This window comes from Rhyacophila brunnea, unplaced genomic scaffold (genome assembly GCF_057557595.1).
Source record: "Rhyacophila brunnea isolate RB1 unplaced genomic scaffold, BYU_Rbru_1.0 scaffold_16, whole genome shotgun sequence".
In the NCBI taxonomy this organism is placed as follows: Eukaryota; Metazoa; Arthropoda; class Insecta; order Trichoptera; family Rhyacophilidae; genus Rhyacophila; species Rhyacophila brunnea.
In genome coordinates, this window is record NW_028232816.1 from 20,909,139 (window position 1) to 20,928,132 (window position 18,994).

Sequence of the window (18,994 nt, forward strand, 5' to 3'; positions counted from 1 at the left end):
ACGTAACATTCGCACGTGCATAGGTAGACATCACGCAATATCCATTATGCGATATCACGCATCGGGAATTTATAGCAATTATCACCTTTATTGTAATGGCGTTAGAACAGTGTTTCTAGTATCAATGTTCGTTTGAGCGAACCCGTTCGAATCGAACCATTCGGCAGACCCGACATGAAGCATCGAAAATTTATAGCAATATCACCTTTATTGTAATGGCGTTAGAACAGATTATGCCATTCGGCAGACCCGACAAAAAAGTGAGTGTCATTTTTTTTTCCAGATGCTTCGTCCATATTAATGTCATTGTAGTTTATTAGTATAGGCATATATAATTTATAATGCACTTTTCCAATATTCGTAATTTTAGTACCATAGGTTTTATGCAGCAAATCGTCCTCAAAATTGCGAAGTACTGCATACACCAAGATGATATTTTTTTCAACTGTAACTCAGGCGTCTCATAGGTACACCATTAAGGTGAAGTCTCTACCTACTAGAGGCACCTAGCAGAAAAATACGAAGCTTGCAATTTGGGACAATTTTTGTAATTTACAATTTAAACTGTATTAATTCAGAGCGTTGGAGCGGACCCTTTTTTGAGTTGCTCCGCTCCAGCTCCGCTCCGGCTCTGCTCCGGGTAAAAAGTTTTAATAAGTATTATTTATGTAGGTATATAAATGTTAAAAAATGTAGTTTGAAAATAATCGTCATTTTCATCATTAATTCTATTAAACAAAATCTTGGCAGCAAATCGTCTCTCATTATTTGCTCGTCTTTCGAAAAAGTGAGGTTATTTATCACTAGGCAATGTTCCCATATTTCAAACAATTCCAGTGTTGCAAAGTGTCAAAATATACTCTTTTCATTGGATTTTAGGACGAAAATGTAATAATAAAAAACATCCGGAGCAGTGGAGCACTACCCATTTTCGGTGGTCCGGCTAAAATCCCATTGCTCCAGTGCTCTATGCTCTTGCTCCGAGCTCCGCTCCAACGCTCTGAATTAATAAAAATGTATCTGAAAACATTGAAAAGAAAAATATTTTGTCATTTTAAAGTCAAAGATAAACTAACAATTTTAAAAAATGTGAATTTGTTAAATGAACCCATCTTATTAATACATATTATTTTACGGTCATATTTATTATCTTTTCTATAGTATAATGAAGAGATTTTTGGCTTATTCATAATTTTAATATTTATTTTAAATAACATCGACTTTATAAAAAAAAATATAAGTGTGTATAACTTGAAATCCTTTTTATTTATATCAATCGAGCTTCAATATTGGGACCATACCTAAATAAGATTTCATTATCAAAGTTATAAATTCAATTTCTCTCTGTTAACTGAGAAAAATAACTTTAATGATACATTTTTTTGACTAATTACATATCAAATAGTGTTATTTTAATAATTTAGATTAACCAACCGAAAGTGTACACAAAACTGTATAGCTTCTACTGTCACCAGATGAAAATATCAGTATTTATCCCTACTGGAAAACTTTAGTGTAAATCAAAATAATGTAGTGATATCGGTAACGTTACGTATTTGTGACTAAGGATGTCTTTCGGGAGTTCGGAGACTTAGCGGCCTTCTTTTTTACCATATGCTTCCATCCTTATCTCTTCAAAAATACACAATCTCATATCAGGTTAATATGTATAAATTGACACTGTTGTGTCTATGTCGCTGTAATAATTAAAAATACTTCTTCTTCTTTTGCCATATCCGCCCCTTAACTGGAGCATATGGACACCACGTGGCGCCTCCAAGAGTCCCTGTCGCTCGCCTGTCTTCTTGCTTCGTTCCAGGTCAAACCAGCATCCCGTAGCTAAAAATACTTATTGCCATGTAAACTGTTTAGTTTTGATAAATGTGTCAACTAGAATTAATAATTAATGTCTCAATAAACGTGGGTTACGGAGTTACTGTGCAATCTTAATATATCTGTGTTTATATTTATATAATAAAATGTATTTTCGTTGTGTCTCTTTCATGTGCTTGTAATATCACCTATCTACCTATAATGAGATTACCATTTGTACACATATCATAAATTTACCAAATACCACATAATTAGATATATTAGTAGCATGTTTGATATTATTTCAATTGACCAATGAATTTATTTATAATATTAACAAAATGTCGTGTCAAAATAACATTCAAGGACTAATACATTTTTATTTTTATTTCCAGGCCCGTCTGCAGAAACTGCGACGATACCGGCAGCGGCCCGTCTGCCGGTGCAGGCATGTCCGAAGAAACACCACCGCCACCCCCACCCTTACCATCAGCCGCCATATTATCACCAGCATCCGCCATCCTCTCACCTCTCAACACCAGCCACTCTCACAATCCACACCAAATCACTGCCGGCCACCAAGGAATAAACCATCACCATCATCATCAACTAGTGCTGCCTCCTCAGGGTACGGCTGGATCGTCTCCCAGTGGAGGTGCGCTGCGAGGACTGCTGGAGCATGCTGAGAGACTACTTCAGGCAAAACAGCCATTGGATCCTCATAGACACTCCCAGTCCGATGACGACTCTGGATGTGCGCTTGAAGAATACACATGGGTACCGCCTGGCTTGAGACCTGAACAGGTAGGACTATTAATAATATTTTTTTTATAATGCATAATATTAATTTAGGTATTTATGAAAAATATTAGATTTAAGAGTCAAAATATTGTATCATTTAACTGCACTTTTTAACACGTCCTGGAGTAGTAAAGATATTACTGACTTGTAGATCCGTAGGTAGATCTGGGTCAAATCCTACAGTTGAAACAAATTTACATGGTATTTTTGAAGTTTCAATTTACAACCAGAGTGTCTCGAATATTTATTTCGTACTTTAAAAATTTTAAAATGCACCATCTTAGGCCAAAAATGGCAATTTACTTATTTGTATAGGTACCAAAAGACTGAATCTGACACATAAATTACTATTATATACTTACAACATAATATTACATACACTATGTAGCCATAATAACATTGTAAGTCAGGTCATTAAAACCAATGATCATAATGACAAAAGATTATAGTAAGTATATAAACAAATATAATATGTGGTATATATTACACCATTACTTTCCTTCCACTGACTTCACGTCTTCGCGGGAGCATCCGAGAAAGACCTTCACAAGATCTCAGTTACGAATGGTGCGCACTATAATACGAGGGTGGGTCAATAAGTCCTTAGAAAAGCCGACAGGTGGCGCGACTAGTACTGTAAGCGGTTTGTTTTCATGCAGCGGCACTACCGATTCAGTATGCTGCGAAGTTTCAATCAGATTGGTCGGGTTGTTGTGTGTTTCTCGTACATTTAAAAAAAATTGCTTTTGGAAAATGGATAAATGGAAAATGGAGAAAATTGAGTTTAGAGCTGTTATTAAACATTTTAATATAAAAGGGTTAACAGCAAAGGAAATAAAAAATGAGTTGGATTTAGTTCACGGCATATCTGCTCCTTCACTTGCAACTATTTATAACTGGTTAAATGAATTTAAACGTGGTCGTACATCAACAAAGGATGAACCACGCTCAGGACGTCCTGTAGAGGTGACTACACCAGAAATGATCAATAAAATCCACGATATGGTGTTAAGTGACCGAAGATTAAAGTTGAGTGAGATAATTGAGGTTACAGGGATCTCAAAAGGTAGCGTCATTTCTATTTTACATGACAAATTGGGCATGAAAAAAAATTCTGCAAGATGGGTGCCGCGTTTGCTCACAGTCGACAATAAACGCAATAGGGTGGTGGCCTCTAAAGCCCTGTTGTCGCTCATGCAACGCAATCCGGATGAATTTTTTCGTCGCTTTGTGACTGTAAATGAAACATGGATACACCACTATACTCCCGAGACGAAAGAACAGTCAAAGCAGTGGATTGCGAAAGGCGAACCATGTCCAAAGAAGGCGAAAACCGTAAAATCAGCTGGTAAGGTTATGGCTACTGTATTTTGGGATGCACGTGGAATTATTTTCGTTGACTATTTGGAAAAAGGAAAAACAATAACAGGAGATTATTATGCATCTTTATTGGACCAGCTAAAAAACAAAATTGAAGAAAAACGGCCTCATTTAAACAGGAAAAAATCCTCTTTCATCAGGACAACGCCCGTGTTCACACATGTTTACGATCAATGGCTAAAATTGAAGAATTGAAGTTCGAATTGGTCGACCACCCACCGTATTCGCCAGATTTAGCCCCCAGTGACTTTTTCCTTTACCCAAACTTAAAAAAATGGCTAAGTGGACAACGTTTTTTTTCAAATGAAGAAGTCATCGATCGGACAAATGCTTATTTTGAGGACCTTCCGAAAACTTATGGTTTTTCAAAAGCCAATCCATGTGAAAGTCACATTTGAGTAGGTACTGACATATCTCGGGGGAGTCGGATAGCTCAGGTGGTAGTGTTTATCACCCCTTGATAGTACAAAATTAAAATTATTATTCTTTAGTAACTTGTTAACTGTCACTTTATGTTTTTTGTAAGCTAGATTTATTTTTTTATTTGTCTTTCAATGCCAAATCTTTATCGGTCCACTGAGTCGACACACAGCTAAACCCGCGTAATTTTTTTTCACAGTATGGAGAAGGTTAAAGAAAATATATTTAGTAATGAAACACTCGGAACCTTTCGTATTATTGTTTATTCAGGGCACAATTAACTCCTACATAATATAATATTGTAATTCGGACGGGGAGACAACACACAGCTAACGATACTATAAATTATCTCACAACACGTATACAAGACAAGATGACCACGATATATTTATCTTATTTTTGGCGGAGACACATACGGACGCGGTGTCCCTTCGAATTGGAAGTTTATAACTAATAGTTACACCCCGGGACTTTGTGGCTAGCTCGGGATGTTGGGGTACTCGGGATTCACAAAAAAATGATGACTAAACGGGTATTTCTTTTCTCAAATTCTCCGCGTCGCTCTGAATTGAGGAGGCCAGATGTCAACTGTTTTTTTTTCGCAACCATAGATTCACTAGCAGTGTTGCCACCCTTCCCTCACATACTCCTTATTATTAATTAATTAAAATACTTCTTACGTGCTAAGTACAAGTTGAATATTTTTGACAGCTTATCAAGGAATAGTGGACGTACGTCCGCCCATTGTTGACTAGGAGGTCAGGAGACATGGTTATACCTAATAATTAATTTTATCTATCGGGAAAAGCCCAATGATCATGGATATGACAGTACTTGATTGAAATATAGGATGTGTTTGGCATCCTACAGTTTGCCAAATAAGCACAGATATTAACTATAACAAAACATAGTTCAAACTAACACAAGGTTGACTGGTTAACTTTCTGGCAGTAAAGATCAAATATGTTGAAAAAAACCTTCTTTCATAGTGATGGAGCGCAAAAATACTATGAAATTGAACCAAAATAGGAAAACAAATACAGCGCGATAGGGTTATTGAATTGTTATTACCATGGTTACGATACGCAATTGCATAGGGTAACCAAGGTATTAACAATTCAATAATCCCGTCATGACATTCCATTTTCGACGTGTTCAATAGAATAAAGGCGCTATTTTATAATTAAGTGTCTTTCAGGATCATTTGAAGAAAACTCAGTTAGATTCGTTTTCAAATTTTCAGAGGCACTTTCAGATATCAAATTCAATATAATAATACTTCTAAATTATTGCATAGTTAAATTGAATACACATAATTTGAAAACATCTCATGTATACACACTAGAAAAAAATCCACTTTTATAAAAAAAACTGTAACCGCTGGATTCACACCTGTGTACTTTTCTAATTAAGCTACGGACAAGCTAGTAGTTCTTACATTAAATGCTTATCAATTAATATCGTTAATAATTTTTCGTTTTTCGGCGCTTTATCGTTTTTCAAATCATGTATGTTCGATACATAGAATGTTATATTCTCAAATCTTGTTAATTGAATATATATAAATAAAAGTGGTGTATGCCTATAGTTAAATACTCTTATAAAATATTTTATAACTACTCGCGATTAAGTAAACATCGTAAAAATAACACATATTCAAGAGTGACAATCGTTGATTTAGTTAGTAAAAGAAAATGCTATTTTAGCGATGTTAATAATATATCGACTTTTCTTAGGAAAAGGGGCGTAAACCCTCGATTTTTCTAAAAGTGCTTTTATTAGATATTAACAATGTATACAACTAAATAGGTACACGTTCCATAAAAAGGAATTAAACCGCAAATGCCAAATTATTATCTAAATTCAGGTTTTAATTGAGTTTTAATTAAGTTTTAATTTAAGGAAATAAGCATTTACCCTCAATTTTCATGATTATTCTTTAATAACTTCTTTAATTACTATTAGATCGAAAATATATTCCACCAAATCATCAATCATAATGCACCCAATGTCTGCTTTTTTTTTTAAATATTAAACCAAAATCATTCAAAAAACGTTTTTTGCCCCTCCTGTAAAATTTGCTCTGTGAGGGTTACGCCCTTTTTCCTAAACACGGTCGATATATATACAGCTTTCAAACTGAATCATGCGTTAATCCTTTGATAATAACTGCGTTCAAATATATATATATGTAATTATTAATAACCATGTCCTTGCTTTTTCGCACAAGGTGGTTGTTAATAATTTAGAATGATCGCAAACATCCAGGCTTTGAGAAAATCGCATAAATATATTATGTCCTCGCCGGGAATCAAAGCCAGAGCTCCAGCATGGAGGGCCAGAGCCTTACGCACTGCACCACGAGAGCCACTTATGCGTTTAAATATTACAAGACAACTACTATATAGTTTAAATTCTTTGGCACGGGGTGTAACACCGTTTTAGTATTCAAAGCGTGGTATATTTAAGTAGATAGCATGCTTTATTTGTTTTGTAGAAATTTCATAAGTTTCTAAATAAACTTCTCAATAATGAAGTAGGTAATCACAATTCAAGGCATATCTATGTTTTTCCCATGTTTCGTCACGTATCAAATTTAAATCGTAATTCCATAGCGGTGCTTTTGATGCAAAGGAACATAACACGGCTTGTTGCGAATTCAATCTCAAACGCCTCCGGCCAAATAACATATAAATCAATCAGTGGCTTACATTGAAGTGACATTAATGCAGATCCCGACCATTCGTATTCAATACGAATTAGCGGCAATCACTAATTTGTTATCAAATCACGTCTGTATCAATATTGAAGATTGAAACTAAGAAGCGCAAAAGATGTGGCAGATAGTGTAAGCTTTAGAATAATTACATTTTTCCCCTCGGGTAATTATTTTATTAATATAGGTACTCGGGTTATTTTGTTCTCCTAATCGTAATTTTTATTAAAGACAGAATATCTTCAGAAACAACTCGTTAATTTTAAAGCTGGCATTAAAACGGTTGTACAAACTTTCGAATTAGTAGGTAGAATTTCAACCAGTCTAAACTTTACATGAGCTTTGAAGTTTTTCACCTCAGAATACGCATTCAAGCATCAAATTTACATATTATATTACGCAAAATTACCTTAAAATCTAGTCACGTAATGGGATTTGCTGTAAATATTATATTTACAAAATGATTTTCACGCAAATCAAAAAAAAAAATATATCTAAAATAATCATTATTAAACATGTGGCTATAGTTGATGTTGTAGGTATAATAATGGTTACCGCTTCCATCTTATAGATATTGACCCCTGCCCTAAGTCTACATTTATTTTTTTGTTATTTTGATTAATATATTTTTAGAAATCATGTAATGCTAAAGAAACGTAAGATAAATTCTACAGTTTAAGATTATAGTCAGTAAGCTGTAATACGTTTACAAATATGTCAATAAATGGATGTGAAAATTAATACTTTTTATTTTTTATTTAATTAGTGTGATATTATACATCAATCATAATTAACTATAGCTAGAGTTGGGTATTTCCCGAGAAAATCTCAAATTCGAGATTCGGGATTTCCAGAAAAGAATTCTCGAGATATCTATAGAAAAAAACTGTAAAAATCCTTAAATCAGTGTAAAAACAGACAAATTCCAAAAAAATATGATTTTTTTCATTAATGTAAGAAGACAAACAAAAGAGAAGTAGGGAAACAAAAATAATTGAAAACATTGCTTATTGAAGTAGAATTTCAAAAAACACAGCCTGTAATAACTGCGTCTGACAATCTCGTACGCTTTTGAGACAATAAATTCCCTGATGTTGTAAAAATTGCGCTCATTTTGAGTTGACGTTGTCTTAATTGTGTTAAATTCCCCGACCAGTCTTTGAACGTTTTGTGTTGTATGTCCACTTTTTTCATAAATAGAAAATCGTTTTTCAATTAATATTTGATAATAAAGATATTCCGAATCCCGAGAAAAGATCGTCGAGATCCGGGATTCCCCGAAACGTTAAAAATTTTAATTCTCGAGATAAAATCTCGAAAATTTCTCAAGAATTCCCGTGGGGAAATTCCCGAAACCCAACTCTAACTATAGCACACCGTTCAAGTTAAATCTAATTTTTGAAACGTGTTAGGTAAATTTTTCATTTTAATTTTTAACATGAGTATATATATATATAGATTTCCAGATAGTGTAGATTATAATAACATAGTTACAAAGCGGTTAGACAATAGCCATTCGTCCAATCCATGGGGCCTTGCTCTGAATCAAACAAAAATTAACATTTAAACCTGGACTCACGGCTTTAGAGCCAGGCATTCTGACACTACCTCAATATAGCAATATAATTATTTAGTGAAACAATGTTATTATATATTAATCTCTGTGACACACTTAATAATACCAATGACAGAAAGTAGGTAACAATAATACAACGTCGGTTTACAGGTAAAATTAATTACACATCGTATCACCTTACAACATCCATGTTCTTCTGTTTTCAATCTCACTATGCAATTTAAGACTAATAAAAAGATGTTTTATGAAACGAGATATTTTATTTTGTGAGAAGCTGTATTAGCCTGGAGTCGTTCATTTGCATCTTATTAAAAGTAGGGATCTACTTTATACGAGCAATATGCCCGAGGACAATATCCGTTTATCTAAATGGTTTCTGTATCAATAATAATTATGGTAATATATGCTAATTATTGTGAATATTCGTAAAACTGTTTGAAGAATGTTGATGAAGAGCTGCTATATTCAAGACAATATTATTAATAATATCGTAATAAGGTACACATTAATTAAAATAAACAGGTGATATTTTAACTTTGTATTTTTTTACTAAATACATAGTTATATTATGTTAATAATCAGCAAGTAGTTGCAACAGTTTCTTGGTGAAAAAAAACCAATAATTTGGAAAAAAAATACTCTTAATACACAAAATGATAAGTAAATTTTTAACCTTAATATTGACTGTATTTCAACAAAATGTATTAACCCTCACAGAACAAGCTTTACAGGTGGTACAAAAGGTGTTTTTTTTTGGCAATTTTGGTTTAATATTAAAATATATAATTACAAGATAAAAAGAACTTTTTATATACAACGTTTTTGATTTTCTGTTGAATCATTAATAAACTTGACTTGACTAGCTTAAATTGTTCTTGATAGAAATAATACTGAAATGACATTTTGACATTTCATATTGATTTCCATAGTAACGCACGTATATTTTAATAATTTAGTTGCTAGGACCCCAGACCCCTAGCAACCAATAATGGTGTCGAAATAACTTTTATACAAAACAGAATTAACTGGAAATGAATTCAATTCTACTTAAAGATGGCTAAAAGTATTTAAAAAAAATGCATTGGCATCGTGTTCTGATATATTCTAAAAGTTTCAAATGTCTATCTAATCGGGAAGTTAGTTAAAAATCGATTGCAAGATTTGTACCGGACAAAGAACCACCGGACAAATAAGAATACGAGCTAAGAAAAACGTTGTAAAAATACGCACGGGCATGGAGTGTACGCCAATTTTGATCTGACAATAATTGAATAAGTTAATAACGAAAATCCATTAAAATTGAGGGTTGCTAGTGTTGCTACCTTTTTCCTTGCCAAATATTTCCAAACATAACTAACAGCATTCAAAAGCAGTAAACCCACAGTAGCCAGTATTACTAAGAGAACTTTAGCATTACACTGACTATAAAAGTTAATAATTAATAGATAATGATGCAAAATAATATATCATGTATTCTTCTTTATAACACATATTCTAATTGAAAGTTTTCTCGTATCCGTCAAATTAACTTACGCTGTTTAACCGGGATTTAATCTCTCTCTCTTACATGTGCATATTGCTTTATAAAAGTTTATACATATTATATCGTTTATTATTTTAAACATAAATTTAAACCATTTTGATTTCCCTATAATTTTACTAAAGTAACACCAAAATGGTTTAAAGTTATACATGATTAATCGGTAAATATTTTTGAATACTATCGTACATACATACGTAATTGTCTTAATATTTGATCCAATTTTACGCTGGATTATCGCCAAAGGCTAATCAACCTAACCAATCGACGTATTAGGCAATAAGATTCACATATTTTATATTCATAGAATGGGTGTTACCCGAAAAACTAAGAGAATACGATTTTTTTAAATACTTTACGATAATAGCTTCCTAATCTCCCATGACCGCCGTATTATCGACTGGATAATTACACGCCAATAAATCTGCCACTCACCAATATTATTAAATCACTTAATAGGTACATGAGAAAATGTTAAACCTGCTGCACACATGCATGCCTCGTATACACTTTGGCTCAAAAAATTCTATAACTTAGCGATGATATTTTAATAAAATTTTCCTATCGTAAATACTGTCATCGTCATAGATGAGGACTTGTCTTAGATCATTACATCTGCATCTACTATGCTTGCTAGTGTCAGGAATAACTAACTATCTAAGATTGCAGCAATTTTAGGTAATTAGTTTTTCTGTTATAATATAGAATTATCACTCACTAGACATTAGTAATCCGATATATGAAGATAAAATAGTAGTGTATAACTAAATTGTTTTAGATAACAATATAATATGGATATTAAATATTATATATTATTTTAAATAAAGTCTTTTTATCTCATTTAAAAGACAAGTCACTATTCTTATTTAATTTATGTCATAATAAGTTTAGTGTAGGTGTATCATTAATTTTTACATTAAATATGTTTCTTTCTAATTCTGAAATCACAAACAAAGAATTCACGTTACTTAGCTACTATCAATTTTCTTATTTCACAGTCCCATAAAAATTCAGTTTTTTGAAGAAGAAAAAAATATTCTTCCCATGGGGTTGGTCTGGTGTTGAAATTGTAAGATATTTTGTTGTCTACTATAAATTACCACAAACTTGGTTGCACTTTTTTTTAAATACATATTCAAATAATATTAATAAAAAATATTACTTTTTCATGATCTAAATAACAAACATTAGATATTAGTAAACAGTGAATGTCTTTACTAACAATTATGCTTAATTTAATTTACTTGATATCAGAATGTAACATTCTTCATTATTAAAATAGATAAGTTGGAAAATCATTTAAAAAAAATACATATAGTTACATAAAATCATGCACTTTTCATCTGTCAGCATATATTTTTGAGGCTTGTCCAAGTAACATAGGATTTAATATCATCACATGGAGAATACGCAGTAATAAGTAGGTACCTAGTAACAATAAAAAGAATAAAACAAATTAACAATGAAGATCGGTGAAAAATTAATATAACTACATATTTGTAAAATATTACTTATAAAACTCTAAATAACTTAGGTTTGCATTACAATATAGATGCTGTCAATATTTAGTATTGTTCATATTATATTATATGAATTTTAATTATTGATACACAATATTTAAGTAACTCACATTTTGTGTGATAATTATTTGTATAAAATGCTTATTATTTTGTCGATTTCTTTGTATTATTTTAAATATTAAAGTATTTCTGGTGCTTCCTGTCTCAAGCGGTACTGAAACTCGAAATGTTAGAATTACTTTCTTGTACGATTTAATTAGGGGGGAGTAGTTATATTTCAAATTCCAGTTAGCTCGTTGCTTAATTGGACACGTCGTTCGTATTATCGTCAATTAAAACACTTTGAACTCGAATCTGTCTGATTTGAGCAAAATGAACTCTTTCTAGTCCATCAATAGAAAGGTGTTGCTTTTAATACCTTGAGAATTGTGTGAACCTTGGATTATTTCTTAGGTAGATTGTCTATTTATAACATTGTTTATTTTAACGGTTGTTTCAGTATTGCATTACTTGAAAAAATCACAAAAAAATATGTATAGTGGATCGTTTATAAATGCATTTATCTTAACAATACCAGTTATTTGTTCTCGCAAGGTACAGAAAATCTTGTCATCGGTAATGTTAATTGGAAGGCCTTTAACTTAGTTTAACCAAATCGTTTCATATAAGGATAAATCTAATAATTTAGTTAAACGATTTTTTTTAAATATTTAGATATGGTCTACTCTACTCTACTTACTTAACCCAGTACTCTTCTTTGTACTTGTAGCATGTATTTTTGTTATTTATTATCATTATCAGCTGAGGACAATCAAATGCTTGTTGAAGGCCTTCCCTAGATCCTTTTACCCTTCTCGGCCCCTAGTTCTCAATTTACCGAACTTCATGAGTAAATTAATTCAGTTGGTTTCATAACATACCTGAAAATTAATTAATAGACAAGTTAATAATTGAAATACTTTCTATAATAAACAATCTAAAATTGATTGATGATAGTATGTGTCTAATCAGTGTAAAAAAATATTAACTTCGCTAATAAACTTGGCTAACTTGACGTCGGTAAATAAGTTAGTCATGTAATTTACATTAATTGATTATAAAGTCAATCGTCATTCGATTAGCAGAATCTAAGTACCTCGGATAAAACGTAGTCATTAAAAATAATTCACATGAATTATAGATGGATCGATACCTTAAAAACTAGAGTACTCACCCAAAAATTGAAACAGAGAAATGTGAGTCCCACTCGGTTATTTTTTTTTTATAATTGTTATGTTTCTGAGGTTTTTATGTATTCTATATTTCAATTATTCATATGTCGATAATTCTTTATCACTTTATATTAAGTTTAAAGTTTCATCGGAAATGTTCATTATAATGATATGTATATCCTTATTATCCATTTTATCTTCGACGCAACCTCCCCCCCCACCAGACAATCAATTTCGGCACTTAATCGTTTTGTACATAAACAATTTAGATCTTTTAAATTTGTTTTGATTAATTGGTATCCATAGAGAAAAAATATTCTGTACATTGGCTAATTATTATATGGTGGCTATGAACTCTTATAGACTCTTGTTAACCTCAAATTCGTAAAGCTTACTACACACACGATGACCCGTATTGTGAGTAGCCACTAATTAGCAAAATTATATACCTACCCATTAATGTCCCGAAGGCATGCCATGCGTTGCTTAGGGGCGAATTAAAGCATAGATACCATCATTACAATTTTTGAAAACGTTCGTGGCTTTCTATGAAACGGACGATGCTTCATTAGAAAATACCGACATCTGAAACAATCACAACGGTGCCTTCAAACCTTTTATTAACCCACCTCATATTTTCACGTACCTAAACCACCGTTTTTTGAGATTTAGGTTTCATATAAATGTTCTAATCTTCAGTAGATTATATATATTTTATTTTTTATGATTTTTGTTGCGTAGTTACATAATAAAATAGTAAAGTATGTAGTTACCTAATAATTTTGCATACAATTTGAGATTAAAAATGAAAAGGAATGGCATTGTACGTGTAAGGTTGAGACTTCGCCTAGCGACGTCATTGAAAATACCTAATGCATTTTTAGCTACTTTAAATATGCTTTTTCTAAACATCAAAATATCGATATCAGGAAACTGAAAAATATCAAAGTTGTAAATTTCAAAACGAGATACCAACAACTTACTTATGATAGTGATATAACCGTTATTGTAGATATTTCTAATAGCATTATAAATATATATGTATAAGACAGTTGACAAAGGTAAAGTATCATATAGGAGCAATGAACATGTCCTCGTTGCGGACAACGTAGAGTAATTGATATTCCGGCAAGACAACTTCTTCTCATCCAGTGATAGAAAACTGCAAATCATGGAAATTAATAAAATTATATTATACTTAACAATGGATTCAATAAAATGTTGGTTATATTCTCTATACTACAACTCAGGAGAGTCACATTTGACTGGAACTCTTAAAAAGGGAATCTTCTGTACGTTGACACATTGATTTTAAGCTATTGTTTATAATAGCCGCCATATTTGATGGCCTATATTGTCGAATACTATATTTACGTACATAATATGTGTTATATTGCTAAAGCTGTTTACGATTTTTTAAATTATCTACTATTTAAAATAATGATTCTGTGCTTAGTAAAGAAGCTAGAATCATTGAAAAATACGTCGATGACTAGTGCCTCGACAATATTAATAAAGATTTGTAAACGTCATGGCTTTTTCTGTAAAATTCAATGTCCGGTCTGTCATATAATGTGTTATCATTTTAGAAACTGGGTAACTAGTGCTTGTTTACTTAACTAAAAATTCGCTGTCAGCTTTTACTAATATTCATGTTCCGTATTTTAATAACACCATGCGTAGAGTTGGGTATTTACCGAGAAAATCTCAATCTCGAGATTCTGGATTTCCCGAAATGATGAAATTTTGAATTCTCGAGATTTGGTATTTCCAGAAAAAAATTCTCGAGATATCGGAAAATTTAAAAAAAACTTGTAAAAATCCTAAAATCAGTGTAAAAACAGACAAATTCCAAAGAAATATGATTTTTTTTAAATTATGTAAGAAGACAAACAAAATAGAACCAGGTAAACAAAAATAATTCAAAACATAACTTATTAAAATAGAATTTAAAAAAAAACACAGGCTGTCAATCGCTGCGTCTGACAATCACGTACACTTTTGAGATACAAAATTCCCTGATGCTGCAAAAATTGCGCTCATTTTGAGTCGACGTTGGCTTAATAATTAAGATTAATGAATAACATAATTATTTTGTTAAATGCCCCGATCAGTCTTTGAACGTTTTGTGTTTCTGTCCACTTTTTCATATAGAAAATCGTTTTTTGAATTAATATTTGATAATAAAGAAATCACAAATTCCGAGAAAAGATTCTCGAGATCCGGGATTTCCCGAAATGTTAAAAATTTCAATTCTCGAGATTCGGGATGGAAAATCTCAAAAATTTCTCGAGAATTCCCAAAACCCAACTCTAACCATGCGTAATTCACTTGGTTACCTGGAATATCTCACAAGCAATCACTCAAAACATGATTTTATTCAATACTATTCGGCATAAACATTTAAGGTTAATGTATTTAACTATTTTACCCACGCCTCTGCACCAGTGACAAACTTTCAAGCGATCTTATTTACTCGAGTAAAAATCCTCTTTACGGTATCACAGCGCAGTGATCTGTAATACCTACATCAGAGGCGGTACGTGGACAAGAAAACGTCTTGTGTAACGAATCTGCCGACTTTGTCTGCAAAATACTGCATCGGGAAGTGGAAAATTATTATCGTTTCGATTTCAATCGACTAGCGGTAAAATTATTTTTATGGCGTCCAATGAAGTGAACAGATAACCGCAATGCACTGTGGATCATAACCGCGAACAATACAAAATAATAATTACTATATTTAAAATGTTGATCATGTTTGTGGCGGTTTTATTTACAATCGCTTTGTGTAATAGGTACATGATGTCCTGATGGAAAAACTCCAACTTATTGGATTGTCTGATCGATTTTTGAAGCTATTCGGGAGTTATTTTAGGAACCGTCAACAATACGTATCGTACGGCTTTTATCAGTCACAGACCTTTTACACATTTTCTGGTGTCCCTCAGGGCTCAAACTTAGGACCGTTGCTGTTCACGATTTTTATAAATGACATAGCATTGGTAATAAAAAATGCTATGTTTTTGTTGTTCGCTGATGACTTGAAACTCTTTTTGGAAATTGTCACCTTGGACAATTGTTGTCAGCTCCAACTTGATATAGATAATATATTAGATTGGGGCAGGCGTAACAAACTAGAATTCAATATTGATAAATGCAATCTTTTGTCGTTTACCAGAGCCTCAAAAGTGTTGTTTTTCCAATACTCGATGCATGGCAGAGTTCTGTCACGAATATCATCTGTAAGGGATCTTGGCATTACGTTTGAAAGTAAACTGACATTTATTAGCCATATAGTTACCATTTGTAACAAGGCGCTTAAAATGTTGGGCTTGGTCATGCGTACTTCCCGGGTCTTTTCGGATGTTACGGTATTAAAACTTTTATTTAATTCTTTAGTTCGAAGCAGACTTGAGAGTGGGTCTATTGTTTGGGCACCGCATCAGTTGAAGTATGGGCTTATGGTGGAGAGGGTTTAGAAGAAATTCTTTAGACTCCTATATTTGAGGTTGTACGGATACTATCCGAGGCTTTATCCAACTGACTTTCTCTTAGGCATGCTTACATACTGCAGTTTGCAATTTAGAAGAAATCTTTATTTAGCTATGTATTTTTTTCGACTTATACGAGGTATAAATGAGAAGTCTGCCATACTGGGCAGTGTTGACCTGTGTGTCCCTGATAACTATCTTAGAAATAGAGAACATCAGTTGTTTATTCTCCCAAGGTGCAGATTCAACCTGCCACTGGTAATGCCAATTGGGAGGGCGATAACTATGTTCAACGAAATTGCTTCGGGTGTTGATATATTCCACCTACGTGAGGATGAGTATAGGTGGACGATATTTTATAAATTTTTAAAATAGGGTCTGCTTAACTCATCCGGTGTATTTCCATGTACCTATATAATTAATATTTTTGTATGTACATATTTCTACTGTTTAATATCATACTATCTATCTCTTTTTTATGTCATGTTGTGAACATCTTAAACTTATAATTTGTAATGTCCACAATATGTAATAATAAATAAATTGAATTGAATTGAATACGTAAATCTATTTTTCTCTATAATGAACGTACTAGGTGCGATATTTTTTAACCATTCACCCATTTCGCTGGATCAAATTTAACATTAAAAAAACAAAATGCAATCTTTTGACCAGCCGTAAATTTGACCCCGCGACCCATAGTTTCATATATATACATCAAATATGTGGATTCCAACAGAAACATACCAACCCATTGTGTTATATATGTATATATATATTTTTTTAATAAGTACTGCAACAGTAGTATAGTAATAGACATTTATCAATCACAAACACCCAGGCTTTGAGAAAATCGCATAATAAAATTGCGACCTAAGTATTACAAATCAGTAAATATAATAATATTTTTTTCCTTTATTTGGAAGCAATTGAGCTCTTCTCTGAATGGAAGGCTATTCTGCTTTACAATGGTTCACAAAAGTATACATACACTTTTTTATCTACAGACATAAATAGTTACATTATTAATAATACAGAATTACATTTTTGTTACACTATACACTAGACATTTACGTTACATTTTTGGAGAAATTCATGTACAATTTTCATAACTGAAATATTTGGTTTTGCCAGGAACGAATTAATCGTGAAAAGAGGGTATAACCTGCATTTTCCCAATTTATTCATTAACACCTCTCTCTCCTGTGGGTCTATTCTATACTTATCGAACACTAAATTGATAAATAGTATCAAAATTAGGGTAGGTTTGTATCAAAATATTAGCACTTATTGTAACAATTACACGAAGCTGGTTTTTATTGTTGCAATAAGTGCGATATTTTAACAGCAGCAAGATAGGTGCTGTTAAAATATAGCACTTATTGCAACAATAAAAATCAACTTCGTGTAATTGTTACAATAAGTGCTAATATTTTGATACAAATCTACCCTAAGTTTGATAATATTTATCACTTTATCACTTTAGCGGTCGATAAGCATAGAATAGACCCACTGGTCATAGAAATATAATAATATAATGTTAGAATAAAGAGCCTTGTTTTTCTTGTTTAAAATATTATCCTTTTTCTTTTCGATCCTACTAATAGAGACGATAGGCTCTCTATAATATGATTTTTGAGGTTGCGAGACCTTTACATAGAATATACACAATTTTTTACTTACCTACTAAATCATAATAAAATTTAAAACTTTATTTATTATATATATAATATATACCTATGTATATGGATCTTTCTTCTAGCGCAAAGATTTTTAATCATAAAAGCATTGCAATTTTGTAAAAACCTCCATAATATTGTGTTTCCTAAATTTTCTGGATACAGGACTTGATAATAATGTCCGGAAATGTAATCACTGCTTTAGATCGTATTGAAATTTTATATTTTCTATTAATAGCCTAGAAAGTATAGCAATGGCGAGGGGTAGAAGTAGGCTGTTAAGATTTGATATAAATAGTGCACACTAAACTTTGTCAGTCATACTTATTTGTCTTCATTGAACTAAGAACACAATTTGCAGATGGTGCTAATTAGTTTAAAAAAATCAATTAAACCTTGAATAAACCAAACTATAATAGTTCAGATATGCTATAGTATGGACGATCTAATAAAAATAGTACACGCTTTTTTAGTCATACTTATTTGTTTTCGTTGAATTAAGAATACACATTACAGATGGGGTCGGCTAGTTTTTTTTTTTTGATTAATGAAGCCGTGCCTAAACCAAATCATAATAGATAAAAAAATATTCTTCTATCAATAAAATATCTAGAATTATGTATGGTTTAATGGCAAAATTTTTGATATTTTATAGATACACGAATATGTTTTATATTATACTCGTAACTTGAATAGGGCAGGGTTAAATATTGAATTTTAAAAAACTAACAAACATTAGCTACACGTTGTAGTCTTAGTTCAATAAAAACAAATACGTTTGACTAATAAACTTTAGTACGCACTATTAATGTCGGTTCTTAGCAGCCTACCTCCATGCTTCGCCA

General features: G+C 32.0%; 1 protein-coding gene across 1 annotated transcript in view; it reads left to right on the forward strand.

The window, feature by feature from the left end:
* The window catches only part of LOC147074508 (uncharacterized), a 385,978-nt gene that overhangs the window by 138,628 nt on the left and 228,356 nt on the right, over positions 1-18,994 (forward strand). Inside the window, exon 2 of the mRNA XM_085943426.1 lies at positions 2,208-2,616. Coding sequence (XP_085799552.1) covers positions 2,208-2,616 — 409 coding nt within the window. The remainder of the gene's footprint in view (positions 1-2,207; positions 2,617-18,994) is intronic.